At 44.6% G+C, this 24,286-nt stretch overlaps 1 protein-coding gene across 1 annotated transcript in view; it reads right to left on the bottom strand.

Annotated features, from left to right (window-relative positions):
* Nucleotides 1-23,897, bottom strand: part of KCNH5 (potassium voltage-gated channel subfamily H member 5) — a 165,486-nt gene extending 141,589 nt beyond the window's left edge. The window contains exons 1-3 of the mRNA XM_076345633.1: nucleotides 23,787-23,897; nucleotides 10,189-10,312; nucleotides 3,548-3,654 (exon numbers count right to left, since the gene is read on the bottom strand). Coding sequence (XP_076201748.1) covers nucleotides 3,548-3,654; nucleotides 10,189-10,312; nucleotides 23,787-23,859 — 304 coding nt within the window. The 5' untranslated portion in view covers nucleotides 23,860-23,897. The remainder of the gene's footprint in view (nucleotides 1-3,547; nucleotides 3,655-10,188; nucleotides 10,313-23,786) is intronic.
* Nucleotides 23,898-24,286: the final 389 nt, after the last annotated feature.

The following is a 24,286-nucleotide window of genomic DNA, read 5'->3' as shown; positions in this document are numbered from 1 at the left end:
TTGCTTAGAAACACCCTGTTCACCCGCAGGGACGTGAATGTCAGAGAGGCTTTCCATCTGGCAAAGCTCCATGGCCACGGCCGTGTCCCCTCCCTCCCAAACTCGCACCTACACACACTGCGCTATAAATGCCTTCACAGCCAGCTAATTACCTTTGGGATTTGATGTGCTTTCAGGCAGTTGACATAACGGCTTTTCTCCTGAGCTGTCTGAATGCCAGCCTGAGAGCTGGCACATTCAGACAAGCCGCTTGCCCACTGTTATCCCACAGACACCACTGCCCCCCCCCCAGATCTCCTCTAATGCACTATGTCTGGGAGCTGTGCCAGGAACTGCAGGATAGATGCCCAGAGGACAACGAAACCCATTTGGACTCGGACGACTGTGGGGAAGGGTAAAATCCACAAGGGTTCATGACAAAATTCAGCATTGCTGAACTGGGATTAAACCAGTAACTCACTACCGGTAAACTGGAGAAGTGGAAGAGATGGGGGACTGCTTTTTGTGACCGTTCCAGAGCCGTTACGCTGATTACTTGATTATCTCGATTCCCGGTTGCTAACCCAAGATAAAAGACTCTTTTCATAACTTCTAAAACAGAGTGCTGCAGCTCTCTGGAGTAATACTGTACTTGTACTTACACCTGGCAACTCATCGGCACCCTTTGAAAAGCTCTGAAAGTAAACAGGCAAAATAACCTGTACAACAGCACTGATAAAAATCAAAGACAGAGGCAAGGTGGCTACTGCTATAGAAGCAGCAACCTGGGCAAAAGCAGGCAAAGAGCTTTCCTGAGTATTACCCACATATACATATATATATGCATGCCTACATGGTTTCTGAATAGCTGGGTGGGTAGAGCTGAGGACTATATATGAGGAAATGCAGTAAAGCAGAAGAAATTTGTAGCAAACTTTCAGGTCTGAACCTGAAACCTGCTAGCTGGGTCAAAATGCCAAGGGGGCGTGTGAAGTCAGCAGTTGTGTGGATGCTGCCTGAGAACAACAGCTCTTGAAGATCATCTCTGTGCCGAAGGAAAGAAGGATGGGAAAGCAACCCTTAAATCTCAAAACCTCCCTTATGCCAAAAGCATAAAGGAACGTGTGAGAAAGAAAAGGCTGTGCCACATCATCAAAAATACACGGCACCTCTGGACCTACAGTTCGAAAATGCGGGTGGGAGGGTGCTCTGAGAGCCCTGCAAGCTCCACGCAGGAGAGAGGCAGTATGCAGGGTCTCTGCAGGTGGTGAACACAAGCCGTCCCACAGAGTAACTGTCTACGTTTTGCAGAACTATATTCATACCAACAGATAACTATTCTTATTTCTTTATCTGCTCCAATATTCAGCCTGGAGGATAAGCAGGCGGTTTCTTGAAGGACCATCTTCCGCGAGGCTCAGCATATGACAAATGGAAGCAAAACCTGGGCAAACCAGCTGCTGAACTGGAGCCAAAAGGTGAGCCTATTAGCGTGAGGTTGGAGTTCTGGGCTTTGGGTGATGGAGAAGGAAGCTAGCAACAGATGTTATGGATGGGAACTGACTCAAGCCTGAAAAGAAATATGAGGACTTTTCCATAAAGTGCTTCTGTAATCCTGCATAACTTATGGAAAGTATAGGCTTGGAGATCTGGGCAAAGGTGAAGATTTTATTAAGGTAACTGCAGCTCAATATATCTCTGAACCATCATCAAGCTCCAGCAGGCAATCCACAACCCAAAGCAAAAAGCGACTGGCTTGCTACAGAAAAGTCACCAAGAAAAGGCTTTCCTCTTTTTATACTTAAATAAAATAGAAAGGAATTCAGTTCAGGACTGGCCCGTGCTAGAGCAGGAGCTGCCAACCCAGTTACTAACAGAAGCCAGGGTCGGAGAGAGCACTGGGTCTCTGGGATCCTCTTCAGAAATCACACGGACACAGGGCATGGCTGTGGTAGGCACCACCACCTGCAAAGATACCCAACCCAAGTCTGTCCTGGAAAATTCCCCTAATTTAAGGGGACATCCGGGTAACCTGCATAGGAAACAGGCAGAGAAGCAGAAGATCTAGAAAACAGACACAGCCATCTGCTGAGGAACCAAAAAGAGGTCATTTGGAGGGCTCTCCTGGGCACCTGCAGAAACAGCTGGACTTCAGAGCCGCTCTTGCTTCTCTTTTTAATTAAAGTGTTGGCTAAAATGCTTTGAAGCAGGCAGAACTGGAGAAATCTAAAGACATTTCCTACTGTTTAAGTGCACATACAGGAAGATTTAGTCTAAAAAAGGAAAGCAGAAATAAAGCATAAAGCATGTGAGTTTGTTTCAAGAAGACGAGGTATCCAGGATGCTCTCTTCAATGTCATGAAAGGTTTATGTGAGTTGCAGTGAAATGGGGCAGTCAGGCACAGTTAGCTCTTTCCCGAGGCACACCGTTACCTTCCCTCAGCCACAACATGCAGAGGAAACCTCCAGCCTCACCCCAGCAAGGTGCTCCATGCCAGCACCGAAGTCCATCCAGGGGGGAGGATGGCCTCAGCTCCTGGGCTCTCGGCAGCTGAACCAGGGAGAAAAGCTCCCTGACCCCACAGGACCTGCGCCCTGTACTGGGCAATGAAAGCCAAACCGAAGAAAACATCTCCATTGAGATTGCTCTTGGCTCCTGTTTGACATGGCTGCTGACCCAGTCAACTAGACTCAGTCTGCTCAGTGTAGAGGAACCAGCTTTTCTGGAGCATGTTTCATCTGACAGTTTTGGCTTTCTACCTTGGGAAGACAGCCTGTGCCAGTGGAGGAGGCTGCTCATCTCCACTGACAACAGCAGGAATTTCAACCACCAGCCTGGGAGAGATGTCCACACTGCACAAGCCCAGCGTGAGACCACACAACGGTGCGGGTTTTGCTTAGTATGTGCTATAACGTTGATAAGCCAGAAGTACTACCCACATACATGGCAGGACAGAAAATGTGACTGGAGTGACTCATGGTTAAGACAAACTGAAGAAAATCTTCCCTGGTTCTGGCAACCTCCTGTAAACCCAATGCCACCAAGAGGAAGGGACTTAGGTCCTACATCTCATTAAGTTTCAAAATTCCCTAGTTTTCTAATTAATCCCTGGGTTATGCACCAAATTTAGTACTCTCACTAGAGCTCATACGTGTTGGTTTACACACCGCAGAGGCACTGCTGGGAGCATCCACTCATGGCAACCAGGGTCTGGGTTCTCACTTGTGGAGACGTGGGGGTGTTTCCTGAGGGATGTGGGGGAACCTCATTCAGGATTTCTTTTCACTTAACCCAGTCAGTTTCCCTTCAGGGAAACAACCCTCAAAACTAAATGTATTTTGGAAAGAAGGAGTCAGACTAGAGACAGCAGGGAACAACTATTCTTGGCAATCTGAACACTTGTCCTGAAAAAAGAGCTCTTTTCTTGAGCTGTGGCAACCAAAATACCCGCTTCTCCAAATCTTGCCCCAAATTTACCCATATGTCAAAATGAAAATTTGTTTTAGTCTATTATATACTTTAAATATGCATTATCACTCCCAACACCATACACAAATATATACATACTGTTTTTCTTGTAGAGGAGAATTTCAAAGCAGTTTGACTCATAGTTGTCGAAAGTCTGTCTGACTTTTTCAATGGTCTTCTTGTCTGTCAGTTCACCATACATAAAACTGAAAAAGAAAAAATGTTCCTCTTTTTTCTAGACAAGCAACAACTTTGTTACAGTCACCTTATACAGCATAAGCATTGGAGACGCTATTAACTGTCATTTACCAAAGTTTAATTATGATTTACACTTCATTTAAATATTTAGAGTGTCACAAGGAAACCTACAACAGTGAGTAACCCCGACCACCTTTTTACTGTAAATGACAGCAAACAAATCTACTGTAATGCTTCATTAAGTGCTTTTCTGAGCATATCTTTAAGGATATATGGTTAGAAAAAGAGCTGATAGCCTATAAAATCATTATTGCCACAGCTGCAGGCCATGAGAATACTGCTGTCAAAACAGAGAAAACTGAACAAAACCTCTAAAACCTCCCAAATTTTGTTCAAGCTTCTTGAAAAGGCTTCTGGAGGAGGAATAGAAGCTACTACAGGTAAAGGCTGTTGGCTGAATCGATGGCTACAAACCTAATCTTGTCAAGATGCATCTGGGACAATAGGATAACTGGAATCCTTTTTTGGATTTTTTTCCTTTTTGTAACTGTCCGATTACAAAAGGAGGGAGGATTTAACCAATAAGAAATGATGACTCTAATTGTCTGAAAATTCAGCACAGAAAGCAAGTGTATGAGTTGTCTTAGTGTAGCTACGTCTACACTACTACCAAACATAACCAAATTCACCCTCATTTTCCTTATTGTATACTGCATTTCTTTACTATTTCGGTGAAAATATGAAAAAAATAAAAATGCTTTTGGAGACTCATCCCTGTACAGACTGAGAATATAAAAATGTAATTTTAACTCTGCTATTTCTTGCCACTTGACCATCTCATCTTTGTCTTCTTTTCCAGGTCAGACTTTCAGCTGGTGTAAGCAAACCCAACCCCCTGACCTTACTTTTAAAAGCCTTTGTAAGGAAACAGCCAGGCTTTTATTGTCATTCTTCCCTGGATTAGAAATAAGTGAAGACCACTCTGTGCAAATTCCCAATTACAGAACTGAAGGAAAATGGAACACGGGAGAAAAGCTTTCAGACACTTGGATGAATATACTTTTAATTGATCAGACTTTTTTTTTCCATTTTCTTTGTTCACAGTTTGAGCTTCAGCTGAAACCTACAACAGACAATGCTGAGAACATGAAAGAGAAAAGAAAAGCTATCAGTGCCTCTGTGGTTTCAATGCAGCTTCTCTTTTATTGATCAACAGACCTCCAAAGGTTCAATAAACATTTATTTTATGTCTACTGTTCGGAAAGAAACAATAAAACAGCATAGTGGTTAGTGACTCGGCAAGCATTAAAATACTCAATGAAGGCCAGACCATGAATCTTTTCTTTACACAGCCAGCCAAGGGAGGTAATGGGGCTGCTCCCAGAATAAGGTGCTGCCCAGCGTGGGTGATGGAGGCAGATGCGGGGCATCAGAGTAACCACAACATCTGTATGTCACTACAGGCGCTTCTTCACCGGTAACACAGGGAGAGCTATTGATAAATGGCATGTCGCTAACTGTTGCCTTTGGGACAGCAATGTAAGGGGGGTGCCACTACGGCGACTGACGTCAGGACATGGTTTTACCAGTGCACAAGGCTTCACTAAGGTACTGCTTATCATTTACATACACGGCCGTCTTTAGGAAATGCAAAACACAGCCTACTGCTCATTTTCAAATCACCTGCCTTTCTTTCCCGAGTTCAGCTGATAACCTTTTCTTATACGTGAGATGACAACAAAAAGAGTTTGGTTTTATTTTTTTTAAATCTATGTCTTTTTTAATGCACTGATGAGGTAAAGCAGATTGCTCTCCTGTCTGCAAGACAAAATAAGAGCTGGTAGTTTTCACACAGCCTGTTGTGCAATTGAATTCTCTCTTTTTTGTTTTCTTGAGATTTAAAACAATGTTTCTCTTAGTCTTGAAGGAAAAAATAACCGAGTTTGTTAAAGTGCTTGACTTTACATAGCATATAATACAGAAAGGCATCATTAATTAGTGTTAAAATGACAAATCATACTTGGCATTCTGAGTGGTGGACGATACCAGTTAGTGTTGCTGAATACAATCAATCAACTTTATGTTTTAAATTAAAGGCAGCTTATTATTGCAGTAAACCTGTAATACTCAAATCTTACATTATTTTCACATATAAAGAGACAGTTTAAAGGCTTGTGGAATAACAAAAACATTTTTCAGAAGGCAATTTTTAACAGCACCAAAGAAACCTCAAAGCCACTCACTGTATAAGTTATATAAGATCTTTGCTTATCACAGGTTTAATTTAATTTAGTCTGTCCTATTTTGTACACATGGAGGGACTCCTACTTCTTCAGTCAACCACTCCGTCTTTTTCTGCCTCATGTTTTTGTTATTTAGTGCCTGTGGAGTGCCTTCAGTGCAAACTGTACAAGACATAAATATCAAAACCATCCTGTTACTGGGAATCTTACTACCTAGAAAACAGACTTATCAAAGAGAAACAAGACTTGCTGAAATACTCAGAGAAAGGCACAATCTCTAGATAATTTCCCCATCTCTGAAACAGACCATTTGTCATTTGAGATGCCTGGGCTTCCGCCTCCCTTTGAAAGCATCCCTTGGCACAGAAAAGCCCCATCTGAAGCTTTGTATCGTGCTCTTCTGCCCTTTGTCAGGACCCAGAGCAGCGGCATCAGAACAGCTCCAGGTCTGCAGTGCGTGCCAGGGTGGTGGTGAACAGCTGTTTGTGAGGAATTACCCAGGACAGAGGACAGGTGAAGCACAGAAGGTATATGATCCTGCATCCAATATACAGCGCTCATCCAAAAGCATTGGATGAAAAGGCCTCGATTACAATGGACAAACATCTACCCAGGAGGAACAGCAAATACAGATACACATCAATAGCTTCAAAACCTTGCAAGTTAAAGAGCAGGCACCATTTCTAAGGAGAAACGGCGCAGCTCCCTAGGTCCCACTGGCGTGCTCAGCAAGGTTTCTTTGCACAGCTTTGGCAGTGCAAGGAGGCCTTCTCACATACAAAAAAATCAAGTCACAAAGATGACATCCCAGTAGCAAATCTAACTTTTTTCAAGTCAGCGTGCTGTACCCACCATGCAAAATCCCATTTCTTTGAACACGGTGGGAATTTTGCCATTAGCTTCACTGGAGCCAGGATTTCGCTTGCAGACTTTTTTTAATCCCACCTGTAATGGCAGTAAATCAAAACATGGGAGAGCAGAGATGCTGACTGGAGCGCTGCAAGTGTTTTGGTGGAAACGCTACCTGTAAACAACCGTTTCAGCAAGGAGATCCAATTCCATCCCCCTGTACAGCTGGAAGGCAACATACAAACAGGGCCTAAGAGCAGGTTTCCTCTTTGAAAACAAAACCAGCAACCAGCTACTCCCAGCCCGGCACAAGGCTCTCAGGTGCAAGGAAGGGTAAGCAAAGCAAAGCCTGGAGCGAATTCCAAGTGTAAAATGCCAGGGTATGTCTACTAACCAGCCACTCAAAGGGTGCCTGTTCTTCCAAAGGCTTGATGAGAATACGGAGCTTAACTGATAAGCAACAATATTAGAAAATACTGATATTACTTGCAACATTAAACTGGGTTTTAATCTTTTATAACTGTTTATTCTTTCAACGTATTCATGAAGACATACATTGTCATGACTGTGGGCAACCGGGCATGAAACAAGCAGTTTTCCTGCACGCTGGTTGATCTATCCGTGCACCTCCAGGCTGGGTTTTCTGCATGGTTAATTGAAGGTTAGAGGTGTCGCAATTGCAGATGCCCTGTTCCTCCTGGACTGTAGCTCATTTTTATTTGGCACAGCAGTGCTTCACCAGCACACAAATTCTTCCACCTAAAAATCCTGTGCATCTTAGCACTCACTTATACCAATTATTCTGTGTATCAGCCCCAGCTACACATGCAACTTTGGCTGCCATGTGCACCCAGAAAGAACACACAGGGATTCCCATCACGCAATATTTGCGTAGCCTGACCCCTGTGTACACTGTGCCTTTTATATAGTGCCCGTGAAACTAGGGAGACTGGCACTTGTACTGAGGAATTTCCAAGTGATTTTCCTGCCAATGGGCACACTGTTGCCGATTAAAAAAATGAGAGAAGCACAAAATCAAAGGGATTACCAGCTTGTCACAGGACTAACTCATTGCCTGGGCTGGAAGAAAAATCACTCGCACCTCCAGTGCCTTCAGCTTATCCACCCCTCCCCACGACCAGTATCAGCCAAGACCACCTGAGACTGAATATAATGACATATGAGCAGCCCCAATGTAGGGTATGGGGTGGGACAGACAGAAAGAGGGTATAGCGAATACTCGCTGGACTACCCAGGAGAAAAGCATGGTGAAAAAACCAGGGTGAAAGCTGATTTGAAGGCACTATATCTTATAGGCAGGGGCAAACTGACCAAATACTGCAAAATTTGTGAATTGTCCTTTATCACACTCATGATCAGTAACAACAATAACTCGAATCAGGGGCTAGATTTACATTGTTTGTATCTGTGTATCTTTCTTTGGTTGGTTTTTTGGCACTAAAAAGCTGTAAAAACGGACCCTTCCAAAACCTGCCATAAAGGTGTGGCACCATAGCACTCTTATCCCAGAGCACCTGCCTTAGAACAGTAAAGCAAACATTATATATAAAGCAATTTTTATGTATAATGTAACATAATCTGGACATAACATAGCAAATCTGGACTGAGAGCCTGACTCAGAAAATAATATAAATAATAGCCCCAGATATCAAAAAAACTCCAATGACATTCTACTGAGTAAGCCTAAGCAGGCACCATTGGCCTTCAAGACTATTTTCCATTCCATACAGCTGCACAGCTCTTCATTAGAGAGCAGCTCCAAAGACGTCGCTCTGGAAGGCTACACATTGCAGGTCAGACCATGCCGAAAAGCTCTCCAGCTCTCCTTTAATCTGCAAAGACTGGGATGTCTCCTAAGAAGCAGGAAACATCACACTGCATAAATAACTCCACCAGCTAAGTCCCAGACACAAAAGAAGTACTAGCCATGCTTTGAGCATAGAGAGGCCTCTCCAAAATCCAGAGGTGGATGTATAGAATGAAGATTAAAGAAAAAAAAAACATCTTTGCTACCAATTCCATTTTCCACAATAATTCCTCCTTGAATTTGCATCTGTATGGTTCACCTGTATGATCTACTTGAACGTGGTCAAAACAGGATCCTTACAAATGGTAACTAGAGCCCATCACATTCACAAAAAGCACTCAGATGGAATAAACCTTTTGGTCCCCTCAGTATTTGAGGCACAGGGGAATCATTATCAGAGAGGTATTGCTAAACCTTCACTTCCTGAACGTTTTCCTACAATCCCATTCTATATTTGTAATTATTTTTAACGTGCACAGACTATAAAAGTGCCGGCTCACAACAAACTTATACAGTTCAATATACGGGATAGCAAAGGGGAAAGCATGTATTTATATCTGGGATGGCTGTGATAAGGCTGTTTCTTTCAGCTCCACTGATACATCGACTATGTTGCTACTGTGTGAATGAATATTTCATTTCAGCAGCACGTGCCCATCTCTTCTCCATTGCCCATTACAGGACACCTGGCTGCAAAGAGCAACCCCTGAACCCCCAAGGCTTCCTCCCCTTCCCGGCAGATGAGAGCAGCGACCACGCGTCAGCACGTGTTGCTTTTTGCAGTAAGCAATGACTGACATACGAGGACAGGCTCGCTGCCCGCCCTGCTCCTGCCAGCTGAAGCATCAGCCGATGATCAGTGTCTGGCAGCACCCGCCTCCCAAAAATCATCGCGGTAGATATGCAGCCCCCTCCTCCCAGTGCCCTGGAGTTGGTCACTCCCTGAATGCATAAAGGGAAAACCTACACAAACTTGTATCTCAGCCATTCCTTATTGCCTCTGTCCCTCATTTACTTTGCTCACGCACACACGCACACGCATTAGGGATTTAGTCTCTCCCCAAAGCATCTCCTTTTAAAGGATGCGGCAGACAAGGCCCAGATGCATGTCTAACCATAAATCACGGCTGCCCGCTCCTGAAAGACCACCAACAAAAGGAAAAAGCCATAAAGCTGCATTGCTTAGAGTAAATATATCATCAGCTTAATCACTCTCTTGGGAATAAAGATGCAGTTTGCACATTACTGTGCTCTGTGTGTGTGTGTAATAACAGGGACCAACATGGGCTACAGAACAGCCCACCGCCTCCTGGTATGATAACAGGAGAATTAACAAAAATCTAGTAAAAAAAGCCTTTGAAATATATTACCTAAAACCCCACTTTATTTGATCATTAGCTAGAGCACATTCGTACTGATATTAGCCAGGATAAATTTCAAAGTGCTTTACCATGTCCTGGATAAGTTGCTGGTTTCGTTCTCTAAAGCCTGTTTCAATACTTTAATTTCTGCAAAACAATGCTTTTCTTACATCAATCCTTTTTGCAAAACCTCATTTCTCTACCCAGCAGATTATCATTTTAAAAGTGCATCGAGTGGCAATGAACAGACAGTCGGCATACCTGCAAGTGCTACTCTTCTGCATGACGTCAGCTCGATGATATCCAGAGAGTTTACAAAAACCGTCATTACTATAAACTACGGGCCAGTCCACAATCTGGGCATTTCCCAACAAAAAACTGGATTCTGAAAAGAGAAAGAGAAAAAGAGAGGAAGGGCTGTTGTCAGTGGCAAAGAACATTTAAGTCCTCCGTGTGTTACACAGCAGATGTAGAGTTATTCATGATGGTAACTTCTATCATGAAATTTCAGAGGGAACTGAAATCAAAATGGGCATCAAAAAAGAAATTGTGATGAAACAGGACAACTCCAAGTAACGTAAGTAGCTTCTTGCACCCCAAAATACTGATATAAGCACCAATGTTTTAACAATTTAGAAAGGATTCATTTATTCACAACATCTGGGCAAGGTATCATGTTTGATTTTCCTTTTATATGTATCTTGAAATCAACCTTAAATTAACTTGCAAACGGAGCTTTAAATGCTGAACTGTATGTGTGCCCAACGCTGACGACGACTCTCTTGCTTAAGGCAAGCAAATTTTTCCTCCTGGCAGGTGCCAGTCTGTTTTGCAGGGGACACCCAGGATGCCTGGGATGAGGGACAGAGAGCGCCAGGAGCCGCTGGGGGTGGGGGGGCGAGATGTGCCCACCGCATCTCGTGGCACACCACGAACTACATCACGCCTGGGAGTGCGGATATTAAGTGACCCACATGGAAATTCAGCATGATCGGGGAACTGATGAGTGCCAAAGGGACTTGCACGCTGAAATAACACAAAACGGGTATTGAATTTCAGTGGCAGTCCATTAAAAATGCAAGTAGGTGGGTTTGGCTCATCCTAGTAACATGCTTCCATTGCTGTAAATACAAAATATGGGCAGGGAGTATTTCTGGGAGGCTGAACTCAGGTTTCAATATCGCTTCAGTTCACCTGTTCTTTCAGTCAGTGCCTACAGTTTATACGCACGGACTGGCACCAACACATTATGAGTTAGTCCTAAAATAGTTTTATTCACTAGTTTAGAAAGATTCTTCCATCCCTCCTTTTAGCAAGGTGTTTCCAAAGAAGGAAATACCCATTTCGCTTAAGCACAATGTTGTGGGAATTTACGTTCATCGACACGGTAAACATTCCTAGTTTTGTTTCAGAAGTAATATTCTCACTTAGTAGAGGTTCTCAAATTGTAGTCTGTGATGATCTTTGGAGATTTCTTTATTTTTACTGTTAGTTTTCAATTTCATTTTGACTGCAGCTATGGAACTAACCGGTCCCATTCACTGATGCTAAAAAGCTATTAAAATATAACTATTAACAATCACTGCTGTATAGAAATTAAAGAAAACGTTCCTTTCAGCAGTTCTTGTGGGGAAAAAAAAAATTAAGGAGATTCTTACAAATTTTCCTCATAATAGCCAAAGAATGGTTACGCCAATTACTTACAGACCTATACTCAGGTGCACACATTCATTTTCACATAAAAGTGACACTGGGTTTACATGAGCTACACACGCCCTACTCAGAGTATTTATAACTGTGACTGGATTGTACATTATGCAAACATTATTCTGTTGAGCAAGGGAAGCGCACTAAAAAAATAGTACTTCTTTCTTTTTTCTTCATAAGCATGAATTTGGAAAAAAAAAGTCTGGGGATTATTGAATTTTCTGTAGAAAAGCAGATTAAAAAAACATTTAAAAGCCAACCAATGTGAGAAATAGAAGTTTAGATTTTGTGAAATCTAACACTTTTAAGCTCAAAGAATTTATTTGAATCCATCACAATATTCTTAAGCCTAAATGCCAACTTTAAAAATTTGCTCTCCTACCCAAAGGGAGATGCCCTCGCTACAAGCAGCAGGAGACAAGGAGTAAAGCCTGAGCATTACATGAAATCTCCCTGGCTTTCCGCAGCCCTTTCTGCACCAGGGACTCGCCCAGCTTTCTTCAGCACAGCGCAGATACTAACACAGGGACAGCTTAACCCCCTGGAAACCAAAGGGTTCGCTGGAGCTCATCCCGTTGTATTGATGTGTCATCGTCCCCCAACACCTTGCATCTTCTCCAATTTGGAAAATGGGAGACACCACCAGCCCCCTAAACCCGCCAGGCTCCCCCCGTGGCGGTCACCCTACCACCACCGCACCCCAGAGCTGGAGAGGATGGGAGCATAAGCAATTCTTAATTTCCCATCCCACTGGGAAACAACCAATATTACAAGTCCTCTGGTTGGATTTAGAAAGAGATTCCTTTATGGGATTATCTTTCGCCAAAGTTTTGCTCACATGTCTAGATACAATGGGCACAACCTGGGCGATGAGAGACTGCAATACCAAACTCACTCATGGATGCTGTGCACATCTGGGTGCTCCCCAGAGGAGCACAGTCCAAAAGCAGATAACCCTGCTTCGAAGCCTCCGCGTCCGGCAGACGTCATCTTGATTGTGTATTCCCACCACGTAACTGTTTCAGGACACAGTACGCAGCAGAAGATACGTGTTGCAGCCAGCAGCCGATATGTAGCATTTAATGGTTGTCTTCTATGGATTTTATACTTCTTTACACTTGAGGGTCTCAAAAGACTCGATAAGGCATTCACTAAACTGATCAAATCCACCAGGAGCTTGGGAGGGAACAAAACATAAAGCCAAACTATTGATAGTTTTAAAAAAAAAAAAACAAACATAAAATGAGAAAAAAATAGACACTAGAATTATCTTGGTAGATACTAGTATTTGTAAGGTTAGATCAGATATGTACTATATGTACTAGAAACTTGACCAGATATTAGAATATGTTTTCTTTTGTCCCCATGAATTTTCCTTTACTTAATTGACTTCTTGTTTACCCTTGTCTCCCAAGCAAATAAGGCTTATTCATCCTAAGCAAATAAGGCTTATTCATCCGTGCTCAGCACGCGAATATGTATGTGTGTATCCTATTCCAACTGAAGAAAAATCTTGACTCAATGTTTGCCTCTTGTTAGAGACCAATGAATCTAACTGCAGGCACAAAGCCATAGCAATCCATGTTTCATTAATGCCGCTGCTCAGCAAGCAGCTTGATAAAATTTAAGGAAGAATGGGTCAGCATCTGACCCTTGGGTTTTATTCTATACCCAAGTCTCAGCATCCACAGGACTCCATGCCTACCCTACATCTTATCAGGAGTCATGTTATTTTCTCCAACCAAGACACATATTAATTCTTCCCTATTTCTACCATTTCTCCAGATCAAAACTCCAGGCAGATTTAACTTTACATTAGCCAGTCCATACCCAGCTGTAAACATCCGAACTGCGTACTGGATGACGGGACACTTTGAGAGAACCTCTTTATTTTGGCCATAATTTCTTAAAATTGCAGAGTGCAAAGGGACACGGAGGAGTTTTTGCTTTGAGTCCTCTGCTGTGGCTCCTTGAATATTGTCTAACGTGTCTCTGTTTTGGAGCCTAACCTTGGTCAACAACAGAGACTCCTTAGTAAAGAACAACCTTAGGGTTTCTACGAGTTTTGTGTAGCTGGGGGAGAGACTGCTTTATATCATGTCATCACCACTAACCACTCATGAAAGTCCATTTCTGCAGTTACCTCCCCTGAGGCTGGGTCCTAACAGCCAGTCCTGGACTAAATCCACCTGCATGCCTGACTTCCGTATTTCTACAACTCAGTTACATGGTTTCCTCGCTACGAAAGGTCAATCGCAGTTGTGTCTTGGGTTAAGATTTCCATCAGTCTGACTATGGCAAATTCCACTCTGTTTGATTTCCAGCTGGCTGCTTGAACCTGGTGGAAGACACAAGGGTTGGAAAAACCTCATTTCCTCTCCATCTCCAGGTGCCGTAGGGCAGCCTAACACCGAAGACGAGCCTGTTCCCTACCAAACACAACTGGCTGCACGTTCCTCCTGGCCTCCTTTGCCAGCCACTCCAAAGCAAGGACCCTCAGCCAAGGGCACCATGATGTCCCCCCGTGCCCTGCTGAGGTGAGTCTGTGGTGAAGTCCCGTAGCAGCCTCTTAGCACAAGCCAAGTATTCATTCAAGCAGATCAGGTATAGCGAAAGACAAGCGTGCTACTGACCTGCCTACAGGCTGCCAACTGACTTGCTCCTTCCTGAGATACATCCATACTCATTGCACGCAACAGGGAGGAAATGCGCCCAGACCACAGCTATTCACCCGATGGCAGCCCAGGGACGTGCCCCACCGGCATTGCTGCAGGCAAGCACTGGGTGCACCTCTATCATCAAATCCCAGGTTCACTCCTGGTCCTCCCCTTCCCCTGATGGCCCACACTCTACATTGGTTAGTTCATTCCAAAGGTCTTTTTTGAAGTGAGCCAAAGGACTTTTACAGAGTTTCTTCTAAAGCATGGGCACGAGCCCTGCAATGCCACACACCAAGGACTGCCCCCCCCAGGGCAGATGCCTTCTGCAAGACAGACCCAGGCTCAGACTCCCTTCATGGGAGAGGCAAGCTCTCCTTGCCTGCTCTAGTCTGCAACAGGTAAGACTGGTGTTTTGCACCTTCTTCAGAAGAAAAAGAAAAGGAGCTAGCAAAAGGTCTGCAAATTGCAGGGTGACGAGCACCGCAAGGACACCAGCACTGGGATCTCCACAGCTGTCTTCCTGTTGGATTCAATACACAAGAGCTATATCCTGCAAGCTAGTTTTTTTAAAGAATATATTATATTGGAGGTATTCTCAAGGATAAGCATTTCTTAACAGAGTTTAGCTACTAATAACTGGACAACACCAAATTCAGCCACTACGCCTACACCAGAACACCTGAATTTACTTCGTTTTTAAGTATACCACGACTTCACTGAAAGAATAGTATCACAACAGGGATTGCCAAGGATAGCCAAAGTTATGGATGGCACTGCATAAATACACCTTGCATTCTGCAGTAAGACACTGGTAACTAACTGCTGTGGCCCAGAAAGGAAAGTCTTCTCCCTCCATGCACAGCAGCACCCAATCTCACAAGCATTTTACTACGGAGGCTGGGTACTTCTCCCCTGGTCAGCTAGACATTGGCCATTGCTGAAAGCAGGACAGTAAATCTGACAGACCAATGGTCTGATCCAGTATATGAAACTCTATGTAACTGTGACCCAGGTTACCATGTGGTGGTATCGCATACTCTGAAAACATTAACATGCAGCTAACTTCAAAACTTGCACGATGATTAGCCCGAAATGTCTGGTAATGCATTCATCCTGGCTTGGATTTCTCCGATGCACTGAAAATGCATTTCCACTTCCCATTTCCTTAGAGATAAAAGTCAATTTTTATTATTTCTAAGCTTGTCTTGATGTCATTGCCTCCACCAATCATTTTTTCCACCCATCCCCCTTTCCGATATATTGTAGAGAGCCCAAATCACAAATCTGTAGGTTGTACAAGTTCTTTGACTAGACACGTCTAAACACCAGTGTCCGCCTATAAGAGAGCGGGGAAGCAGGACTCAGCCAGCAGACTCGCCTGTCTCAGAGTTGCTAGATTCCTCTTAGGAAGTCAGCAGGCTTTTTATTAGCTAATATAACTCCCCTATTTACAAGGTTTAATACTGATGGCAAGGAATTGGGGTATTAGAAGCATACAGTTAGCAAAATTTCAGGTTGGAAAACACAATTGAGGAAAACAATTGTTAAAGGCACTGTATTTGCTGTTGCTGCGCTTCTATTTTGTAGAAAGCCTCTTTTGTATAAATGCAGCCCATGCTGTTGAGTGGCAAGCCTTTAATCTTACCCTATCTTGCAGTAGCTAATACTCAACACAGCCCTGAGCCTTGTTTTGTTTAAAAAAAAAAAAGACCACAGCGTGCAAGCTATTTTTTTTTAACCAACAAAATGCCCAAAGCAGTGTAAAATTCATGTTATGTAATCACAGGAGAGCAAGAACAGCTAAATCATTCCAGGAGATATGCTTAGCCAAGTGAGAAACGTCTCTAATCATCTTTTCTCAAGAATGTGTGGGTATCGCTTGTAACCAAAATTGTTTAAATCACCATTTCAGAATTCCATCTCATCCCAAGAAAGCAGGCAACTAGTCTTTTCTAAAAAGTCACCATTGAAAAGATGTTTTAAAAAAATGAAGCAGTAGCAGAACATGAGTAATAATAATTATTATAATAATAAAAAGAAGCAGTGTTTCCATCTAGGAATAAACTCCTAACTCGAGCAACTTTACACAGAGCTGTCCTTCAGAATTACCGCCCTTCCATCGCAGAGCAAATGCAGCCCGGACCTGACAGGGTCTGTGAAACGTCTGGAATTTGCCTTTTTTGCTAATGCTGTCTTATAAAAGCCCCAAACCACTTAAACTGCTGTCAGCTGACTCTCCTTATAAGTACACAGGGTCAGCATATTGCTGCAGTCTTGTTTAGACCATCTTGGAAAACTCGTGGGGCTCCTGTGTGTGTGTGTCTTGAGGAGGGGGGTCCTAAAAAATGTTCTCATTTTTTATTTTCTTTTAGCTCTCCTGAACAAGTCCCTGAACAAGTCTTGGCCCTGATAATAAATATTTCTACTGGTAGTGTTTACAGCGACTCCAACCACATGCTCAAGACGTACTGCGTCCCCACAGAATACAACAGAAAATCCTAAACCCGTTTGGAGGGCACTGCCCTCTGAAATCAGCCTCAACGGGCACCAACATCCCTCCAGCTCTGGGGTCGGCTGCAGACAAACCGCTGCTCTCGAAGCTGCAACCTCCACCAGCAATTTGTACTTCTTACTATAAAACCACATTGCTGTTTTCTAACAAAGCTATTATTTCCCTGGTGTCTTTAAAGCATGCAAAATATCAGTGTCATCCAATTTATCCAGCACATTAAGTGTTGCTTGCCTGAAAAAAAAAACTCTCAAAGGACTAACTTTACGTCACCTTTCTGTACCAGTGTTGTTTTTATTTAATACTCATGTTATGAAAATGCAAAGAGGGCTAAACCCAGAGCAAGATGCCACCATGCCGACTATGCCAAAATGATCTATTTCCTGCCCCAAATAAGTGCTCCTCAAATAAAACAAAAGATAAATAATCCAGCATTGGCTGAAATACTAAATCCACGTGTAACTCACTTAGCTGGGAACACAGCAGCTTTCAGCAATTTAGCAAGCGAGCTCAAGAAGAAAGATTAGAGTCTGCCTGGAGTTTACCTCCTGAAAACTCAAAAAAGTAACTTTAACCGTTCTGAATGGGAAAGCCCACAAACAGCGCGGTCCCCTGCCTTTACTGTGGCACAACATCATTGACCCCAGGAAGAGTTTTGAGTCAATAAGGACAAGAGAGCATCCCTATGAGTTGCCTGCAAAATGACATTTCATACAATTCTGATCACAGTTTCTCCCCCACCCATTCATTTATCCTAGAGTTAAACTAATCCTAGAGTTAAACTAATCCTCAGCTATCCCAGTTATCATCTAAATGCCACCACTGAATCTGTTCTCTATTAAAATTATGCAGAACACAACATAGATGTAGCGAGACTAAATTTGAACTGGAGCACACTGTAGCTCTCACTCAAGGCACGCAGGCACCCTCGGGGAGCAACCAAAAATCAAATTTCTAGGTTTATACAAACAAGAGTGCTTGCTTGATGTTTCCAGATGAGAAAATTGTGGTAACAGTAGTTGTTCAGACACAGGGGTTCCTCTTGCAGACACTCAGCCCGAAGCTAGTCCTGGCTGCAGTTTCACGGAGCCTGGCTGTATGTCAAAAAACCTGTTTTGGCAGAGAATCGTCTGCCTCTCCCGTGCTCCCCTCTTTCTGCAAGTGGCTGAAGCAAAACTGTCAACGGGAGGGATCCCAGCCCAGTGCTGAGGTGCTGCTTCAGGCGAGTCTCCTAAGGGGCTATTCACAAGCCAGCAGCCGGACTCCCTCCCGCTGCCACGTGCGGGTGCAGAATCGGGCCCTGGCTATCTGGGTTACCCAGGGCTTGGCATTTAAAATAGCCAGTCACTGAGTGTGCTGATTAAGCAAGTATCAGATTTTTTTCTGAAAAGCAGGTTATTAAAGTGCTAACTCCAGAATCTTCTTCTATTACTTAATTTTATCAAACCAGAAAATCCTATTCCCTTAGCTTTCCAGGAGAATAACTTAAAATCCTGGTTAACCACCCAACAGTACCCTGTTAAACAGGCTAATTAAATGTATTTCCACAGCTCACTTAACTTCCTGACATTATTCTTTGGCTGTATACTCCTTCCAACAGCAATAAAAGACCTGGATGTTTACGCTAAAAAAAAATTTAAAAAAATTCAATTAATTTCATTTTTTTCTCTTCTCTCTCAGCTTTCAACATTAACCTGGGAACGCAACAACTCTTGCAGTGACCTCTTGTGGCAAGCGCTCAGAAGCGCTCAAGCCTCCCCCAGAAGAGAACGACGTCTCTCCCACCGCCCCATCCCACCGCCAGCGATACGCCCAGAAAAGAAATATTAGAAAGAGAAGACCCACAATTTACAAAGCAGCTGATCAGACCTCAAGGAAATCCAGCTATTCCTTCAGCTAACGATAGGGCATTATTTGGTTTTCTAAACTAATACAATGGTGTGGAGCTGCCATAATCATCTTTTTTTAAAAAAACCCATACCTATAAAAAATTTTAAACCATGTAAAACTCCCGTGGTTTCAGCAGCAGTCAGATAATGCTTAACCTTTCTAATTCAGCAAACCAACTTGAAAAGTAAGGAAAGCGGGGCGCTTGCAATTGAAAACTCCTCACAAATGTCATCTAGTAATGCTTCTCAGTGTAAAAATCCACTTTACATTGATTTACGTATCAGCAGGCCCCCTGCAGTCGTAGAAATTGCAAAAGGAACCCTGTGCCTTCAAATGCCAAAGAAAGCCCTAACAACATAAGCGCCTCGGTCACCCCTTCAGTAACTTCTCCGCAGTCAACTGAACTGGAGGATGGAAACTTTCACCCCACAGTTTATAGCGTCTTTATGTAGAGATTTAGGGAACTGCTGAGGTCTGCATTTTTTTCGGAGGATCCCCAGTGACAGACATCCTGTAAACTTGAAGTAACTTGCCTTAAAGAACTTTCTCTCTGCAACGTCTGCAACTTAATTTGGATCAGATGAAAATGCAGCTTGTTTTAATTTAGGGGAGAGAAGCCTACATGTATCATGTCCCACGAGAACAACGTTTTGTCACCCTGCCTGTGAGACATCAGGTACGCTACATGGGCTAGTAAGAAGGACAGGAAAGACAATAGACACTTATTTTATCTATAGTACCAGTGTAATAAAAATGAAAAAGGTGTCTTGGCGCGACAGACGTGACACTCATTTCCCTCCCCCTTCCTGGGTAACCTGCCTTGACAACACAGTCACTGGTAAACAGGGCTGATCCCTTCACCCATCAACGTCACAGAGACCCCGCGGGGCGTAAAGCTCTGTCCGAAGGAACTGTTTTGTAGGAACGTGGCACAAAAAGGCTGAACGTGGCCGAAAAAGGCCAGGAATTAAATGCTAGCTTCATTACCATGTAAGCCTTACGGAGCCAAGATTTCAGCCCAAGTGTCAAAATACATCTGTGAAAGACCTGAAAGACGCATTTTCCAAGGAAGCTTCTAAGAGTTATTGCAGCAGAACCAATAACCAATGATGACTCTTATCATATAGGTAAGACTATACATAGTCTTTCACTAAACTAAGCCCCTCTTGCAGACTGTTAGCACTCTTTATTGCATATTGCCATAAAGCCCCAGAGTTAACCTCTTCCCAAACTCACCCTCTACCATAAAAGCAAATTATGCCATTAACACAAGCTTAGTGCTTTTGCTGCTAGAATATGTCAAGGGTGAAGATGGACAGGCAAGACAGACACATTTCTCTGCCCCTGTGCATGTGGCTCAACTCGCCGGATCGCTCTGCACACCGGCCAGGTCCATGAAGCCCAGCCCTGCTCTAGAGTCTTGCCCAATTCTGTACCCGTTGCACCTCCGCGACACTGAGCCGAGGTCAGTATAGGCAGGAGCTCTGAATGCACTGAAGAAGCAACCAATAATATCAGTAATAACGGGCACAGACTGCTGAGAACATCTTAGGAGAGAACATTGCCCTAAGGAAGGCCCTTATTAAAACTCCAAAATACTAATGGCTGTAAAAGGCAGTCACCTTAATGTGATTTAACCCAGTGCTCTCACAAAACACTTCTTCTTTCAGCTCAGCAAAACACCTGGTGTTCTTAAGATCCAGGGCACAGTCAAGGCTGTAGGGAGATTGTATCAATCTTTGTGAGCCTCAGATAAGACCTCTACTCGGTGTATTTTCACTGTGCTTTAAAAGAAAAGAAAAAAAAGATTGCAGAGTGCACTGAGATTACCCTGAAGACAGGTCTGTGTGTCCTGAGGGCTTGTCCCTTTTTACCAACCGCAGCAGCTGCTCTAATGACAGACCTCGCTTCTCCCTGCAGACTTTGTCTCTCCTCAAGTGGAGCATGGCTGCGGTGCGGGCGAAGAACCCGCAAAGCAGCTTGAGGGGCACCATCCACCAACAAAACGCTTTGGGAACCATCCGCAACCTGATGCTGTCCAAAAAGCAAAGTATGCCGCTGCCCTAAAACACTTCACAAGCTCCAACGTGTAAAGTTGCCTCCAAAAGAGAGGTTCCCCGGGCAGAGAGACATTGTGGGACGCCCCCCCCCCCCCCCTCCAATCGCTTTGGCAGTTGCTCCATCTTTCCCAAACACGTTGAGCGGGAGGGGAACGTCCAGCACGGCAGCCCAGAAATCCCACCCCTCCATGCAGAGGACAGAAGAGCCGCAGCCACCCCGTCCCTTTCTGCGCGGCTCTTTGATGCTTTGCTCACAACTGACTCACGTGAGCGCTCCTCTCACAATTTCAACCTGATTCGTAGCCAAAGCTGGGGTGAAAAGGAAAAACAGAAAATGCATACATAATGCTGAAAATTTAATATATGATTGCTTTTCACACCAGGCTGGCCACCACACTAAGTCTGCACGCCATTTTCCCACTATGACAGTTCTGACTTTCCACAGTTTAAAATTACTGCAATTTTGTCTATAAATTTTGTTATTCAGATCCATCTCTGGCAACTCTGAGTAATTTGTCTCCACCTACATTTCATTTTGAAACCATTGTTTCCATTTCACCTGAAGAAGAACCTACCTGCCGAAATACCTGTCTAATTTTTCCAGCCATACCTGTTGCCTAATAGAAGATACTGTCTCTATCTACAAACCTTCTCCTGGTTGTTAAGAAAAGATTTATGGTCAAGATGTGCAATGGGATTGCATGAGTGTGAGAAATCTCAAAAGAGAGTGTTCTCTAAGCAGGAAAGGTGATAGAAGGGCTTTTTTTGAGGATGCTGAAGATATATTTTAAAAAACAATCATCAGTCTTTCCTTCATCCTGTTCCTCAACTTGTCAATGAAAAAATCTCTTGAAAACTGGTGAATCCAAGTATAAAAACAAAACCCAGCACACAGTCAGCAGACCAAATCCTTGCCTTCTACTGAGAACCGGCAGGAGATACTTTAACCAGATTTGCTCTATTGGATACCATTAAGTTTGGATTACAGTGCTGAATCCAAAGAAAATTACTATTTCTATAAAGGACAAATAAGGTTATGTCCTGGATGACAAAAATAAGAACTAAATCACGCTTCAGGGCACAACACTGACCACTCACAGGAGTTAAAAACAAATTCCCAATCCACTTTTCACTTTGTTGTCCAATGGAGCAGATTTGCCTCTGTAGCATCATGCTTAGGCATCACCAGTGGCAGAGAAAAAGCAGAATGAATGACCAGATCAGCATGATTTATGCTCCCAAATTAGGCCACGTTAAAAACTGGAGAAGGATATGTGCTTTTAAAGTATAATGTTCGAAAGCCTTCTGAGCTTTTCCAGTTTTTGACATCTCAAAGCTTTACTGAGCTTTCACCAGGGAGGACATGTGATTTAGTTAGAGCATGATACAGAAGCATGGCAATCCCAAACCATGTTCCCGGCTCTGCCACCGACTTGCTGCATGACCTTGGGAAAACAACTGTGATGCCCCGAGCCCCCGTTCCCGCCACAGTTCTAAGAACAGGTTGGGAATACCTCTGTGTGTCCTCTTCCACAAGGAGCTGTGAAGTGTAATTGAATTGCACCCAGCGCTTTGAAATTGTCAGAGGGAAAGTGCTATATAAACCCCTATTAATTAAGCTTGTATTTAATATTCTGGTAAAGAAATACACTATTGCAGGAAACTAGCTCTTAGTGATTGTGCAGCTACAGAGCTTGACACAGTCAGCTGCCGAACACAGAGCAACATGAGACGGAGGAAGCCCCCCAAAAAGGGTTGATGGCTTAACACAAGGCTGGCATTTTAACATACAACATTTTAAAACAAATTCTAGGTCCTCATCCCACTCCTGCTCCTGGGGAAGTCAATGAATCACTAATTCACTACCTGCCATCAAAATCAACTTCAAGCCAGCGCACCAGACCACGCTAGTACGAACGTGAGGTGAATCCACAATCGCGCAATAGAAAGGTGGAAGGGAACACTTTTCAGCAGGATTTCACATCGCACTAGTGTCTTGACTAATAACACAGGTGGCAACTTTTCTCAATGCTCTGCTCTGCTCTGCCCACCTTTCCCATTCACGTCCCCAGAGGCACGCTGGCACAGCAGTGCTTTGGCATGGCAGGGTCGCTCTAAACTTGGGCTCTCCAAGGAGCTATCTTTTAGCAGATGCAAAGTCGAGGTCTCTCACCGGACTTCATTTGTGCAAACACTCATATGTTTCAGTAGTTATGTGCCAGCGCAAAGACCACGTAAAAAAGGAATGTAACTAGCACAAGACTTACCTAAAGCAGCATCTACATTAATACACCTAGAGAGACGGTGGTCTGCAACCTCATCATAACTTTAACGGAGCTGTATACAGCACTCCCGATCAGTGCTTTGCACTGGATGAAAGAGTAAAATTAACTCCAGCAGCAAGGAATAATTTGATGGCCGTGCAGTCCTGAACCAGTCCTGTAAATATTCACCTAACAGAGGAGCTGTAGATGAGCAACTGCAGACAGTTCTTTACATATTTGCTCAGCCACAGGATTACCATCGTCCAGATCACAGTCACTCCCTCATCCTCTTTCCCCGTACCTTTGCCAGAGACTTTAAAGTGTCACAGAATTGCAGACTTTGAAACCCTGAATGAAAATGGTTGCAAGCCCAATTATTAGAAAACTAAAGAACAAGAAGGAAAAAAATGACCCGACGAGCGGAGAGGATATTAGAAATGTAAGTGATGACTACTTATTTTCAGAAGCGGCTCACACAAAAAAAAACCCACAACAAAAAAAAACAAAAAAAACACCCCAAGAGCTACAAATTCACAGTACCGATAACGATGTAAGAAGTGAGGGAGGACGGGGAAAGGACCGCGGAGGGCAGGCTCCAGCGGAGCCCGGCGGGGCAGAGCAGACCCCGTTCCTTGAAGGCACCGCTTCGGTGCCACCCATCAGCGTGGCAGCGGGCGCGGCGGCTCCGTGCCCCGAGGAGCCGCCGCGGGGACGGACGGACGGACGGACGGACGGATGGATGGATGGATGGATGGAGGGGATCTCTCACCGCTTGAGCGCCGGACAATGTTCTCCAGGAAGGTGTTCTGCGGTGCCACCAGCCCTCTCTTGCCCCCCGGCATCCTGCAGCGCCGGGCTCGGGGGCCGGGGGTGCGCGGCAGCGGCGACAGCGGCGGCGGCGGCGGCGGCGGGGGGGGGCCGGCGGCGGCTGGTGCGCCCGGTGCCCGTGAGTCGCGCAGGGGCGGCCGCGGCCGCTCATGGTAGTGGCGCCCCCGCGGCGGCTGCAGCGCGGACTGGGGCCGCGCCGCGCACGGCGCCGCCGAGCGCCGCCGCCCGCACCCCCTGCGCCTGCGCGCCCGCCCCGCCGCGGAGCCGGGCCGAGCCGGGCCGCCCCGGGACGGAGCGGGGGGGGCGGAGCGGCGCGGAGCCGCGCGGAAGGGAGCGGAGCCCCCGCGGGGATGCGCGGCGGAGGCGCCGCGGGTCGCGCCCGGTGCCGCGCCCCGCCGAGCATCGTCCCCTGGCTGTCCCCGAGTCGGGCTCTCCGGGAAA

Source organism: Aptenodytes patagonicus, chromosome 7 (assembly GCF_965638725.1).
Source record: "Aptenodytes patagonicus chromosome 7, bAptPat1.pri.cur, whole genome shotgun sequence".
Classification (NCBI taxonomy): Eukaryota; Metazoa; Chordata; class Aves; order Sphenisciformes; family Spheniscidae; genus Aptenodytes; species Aptenodytes patagonicus.
Note: the sequence above shows the minus strand (reverse complement) of the source record. Positions and strands in the feature narration are given on the sequence as shown.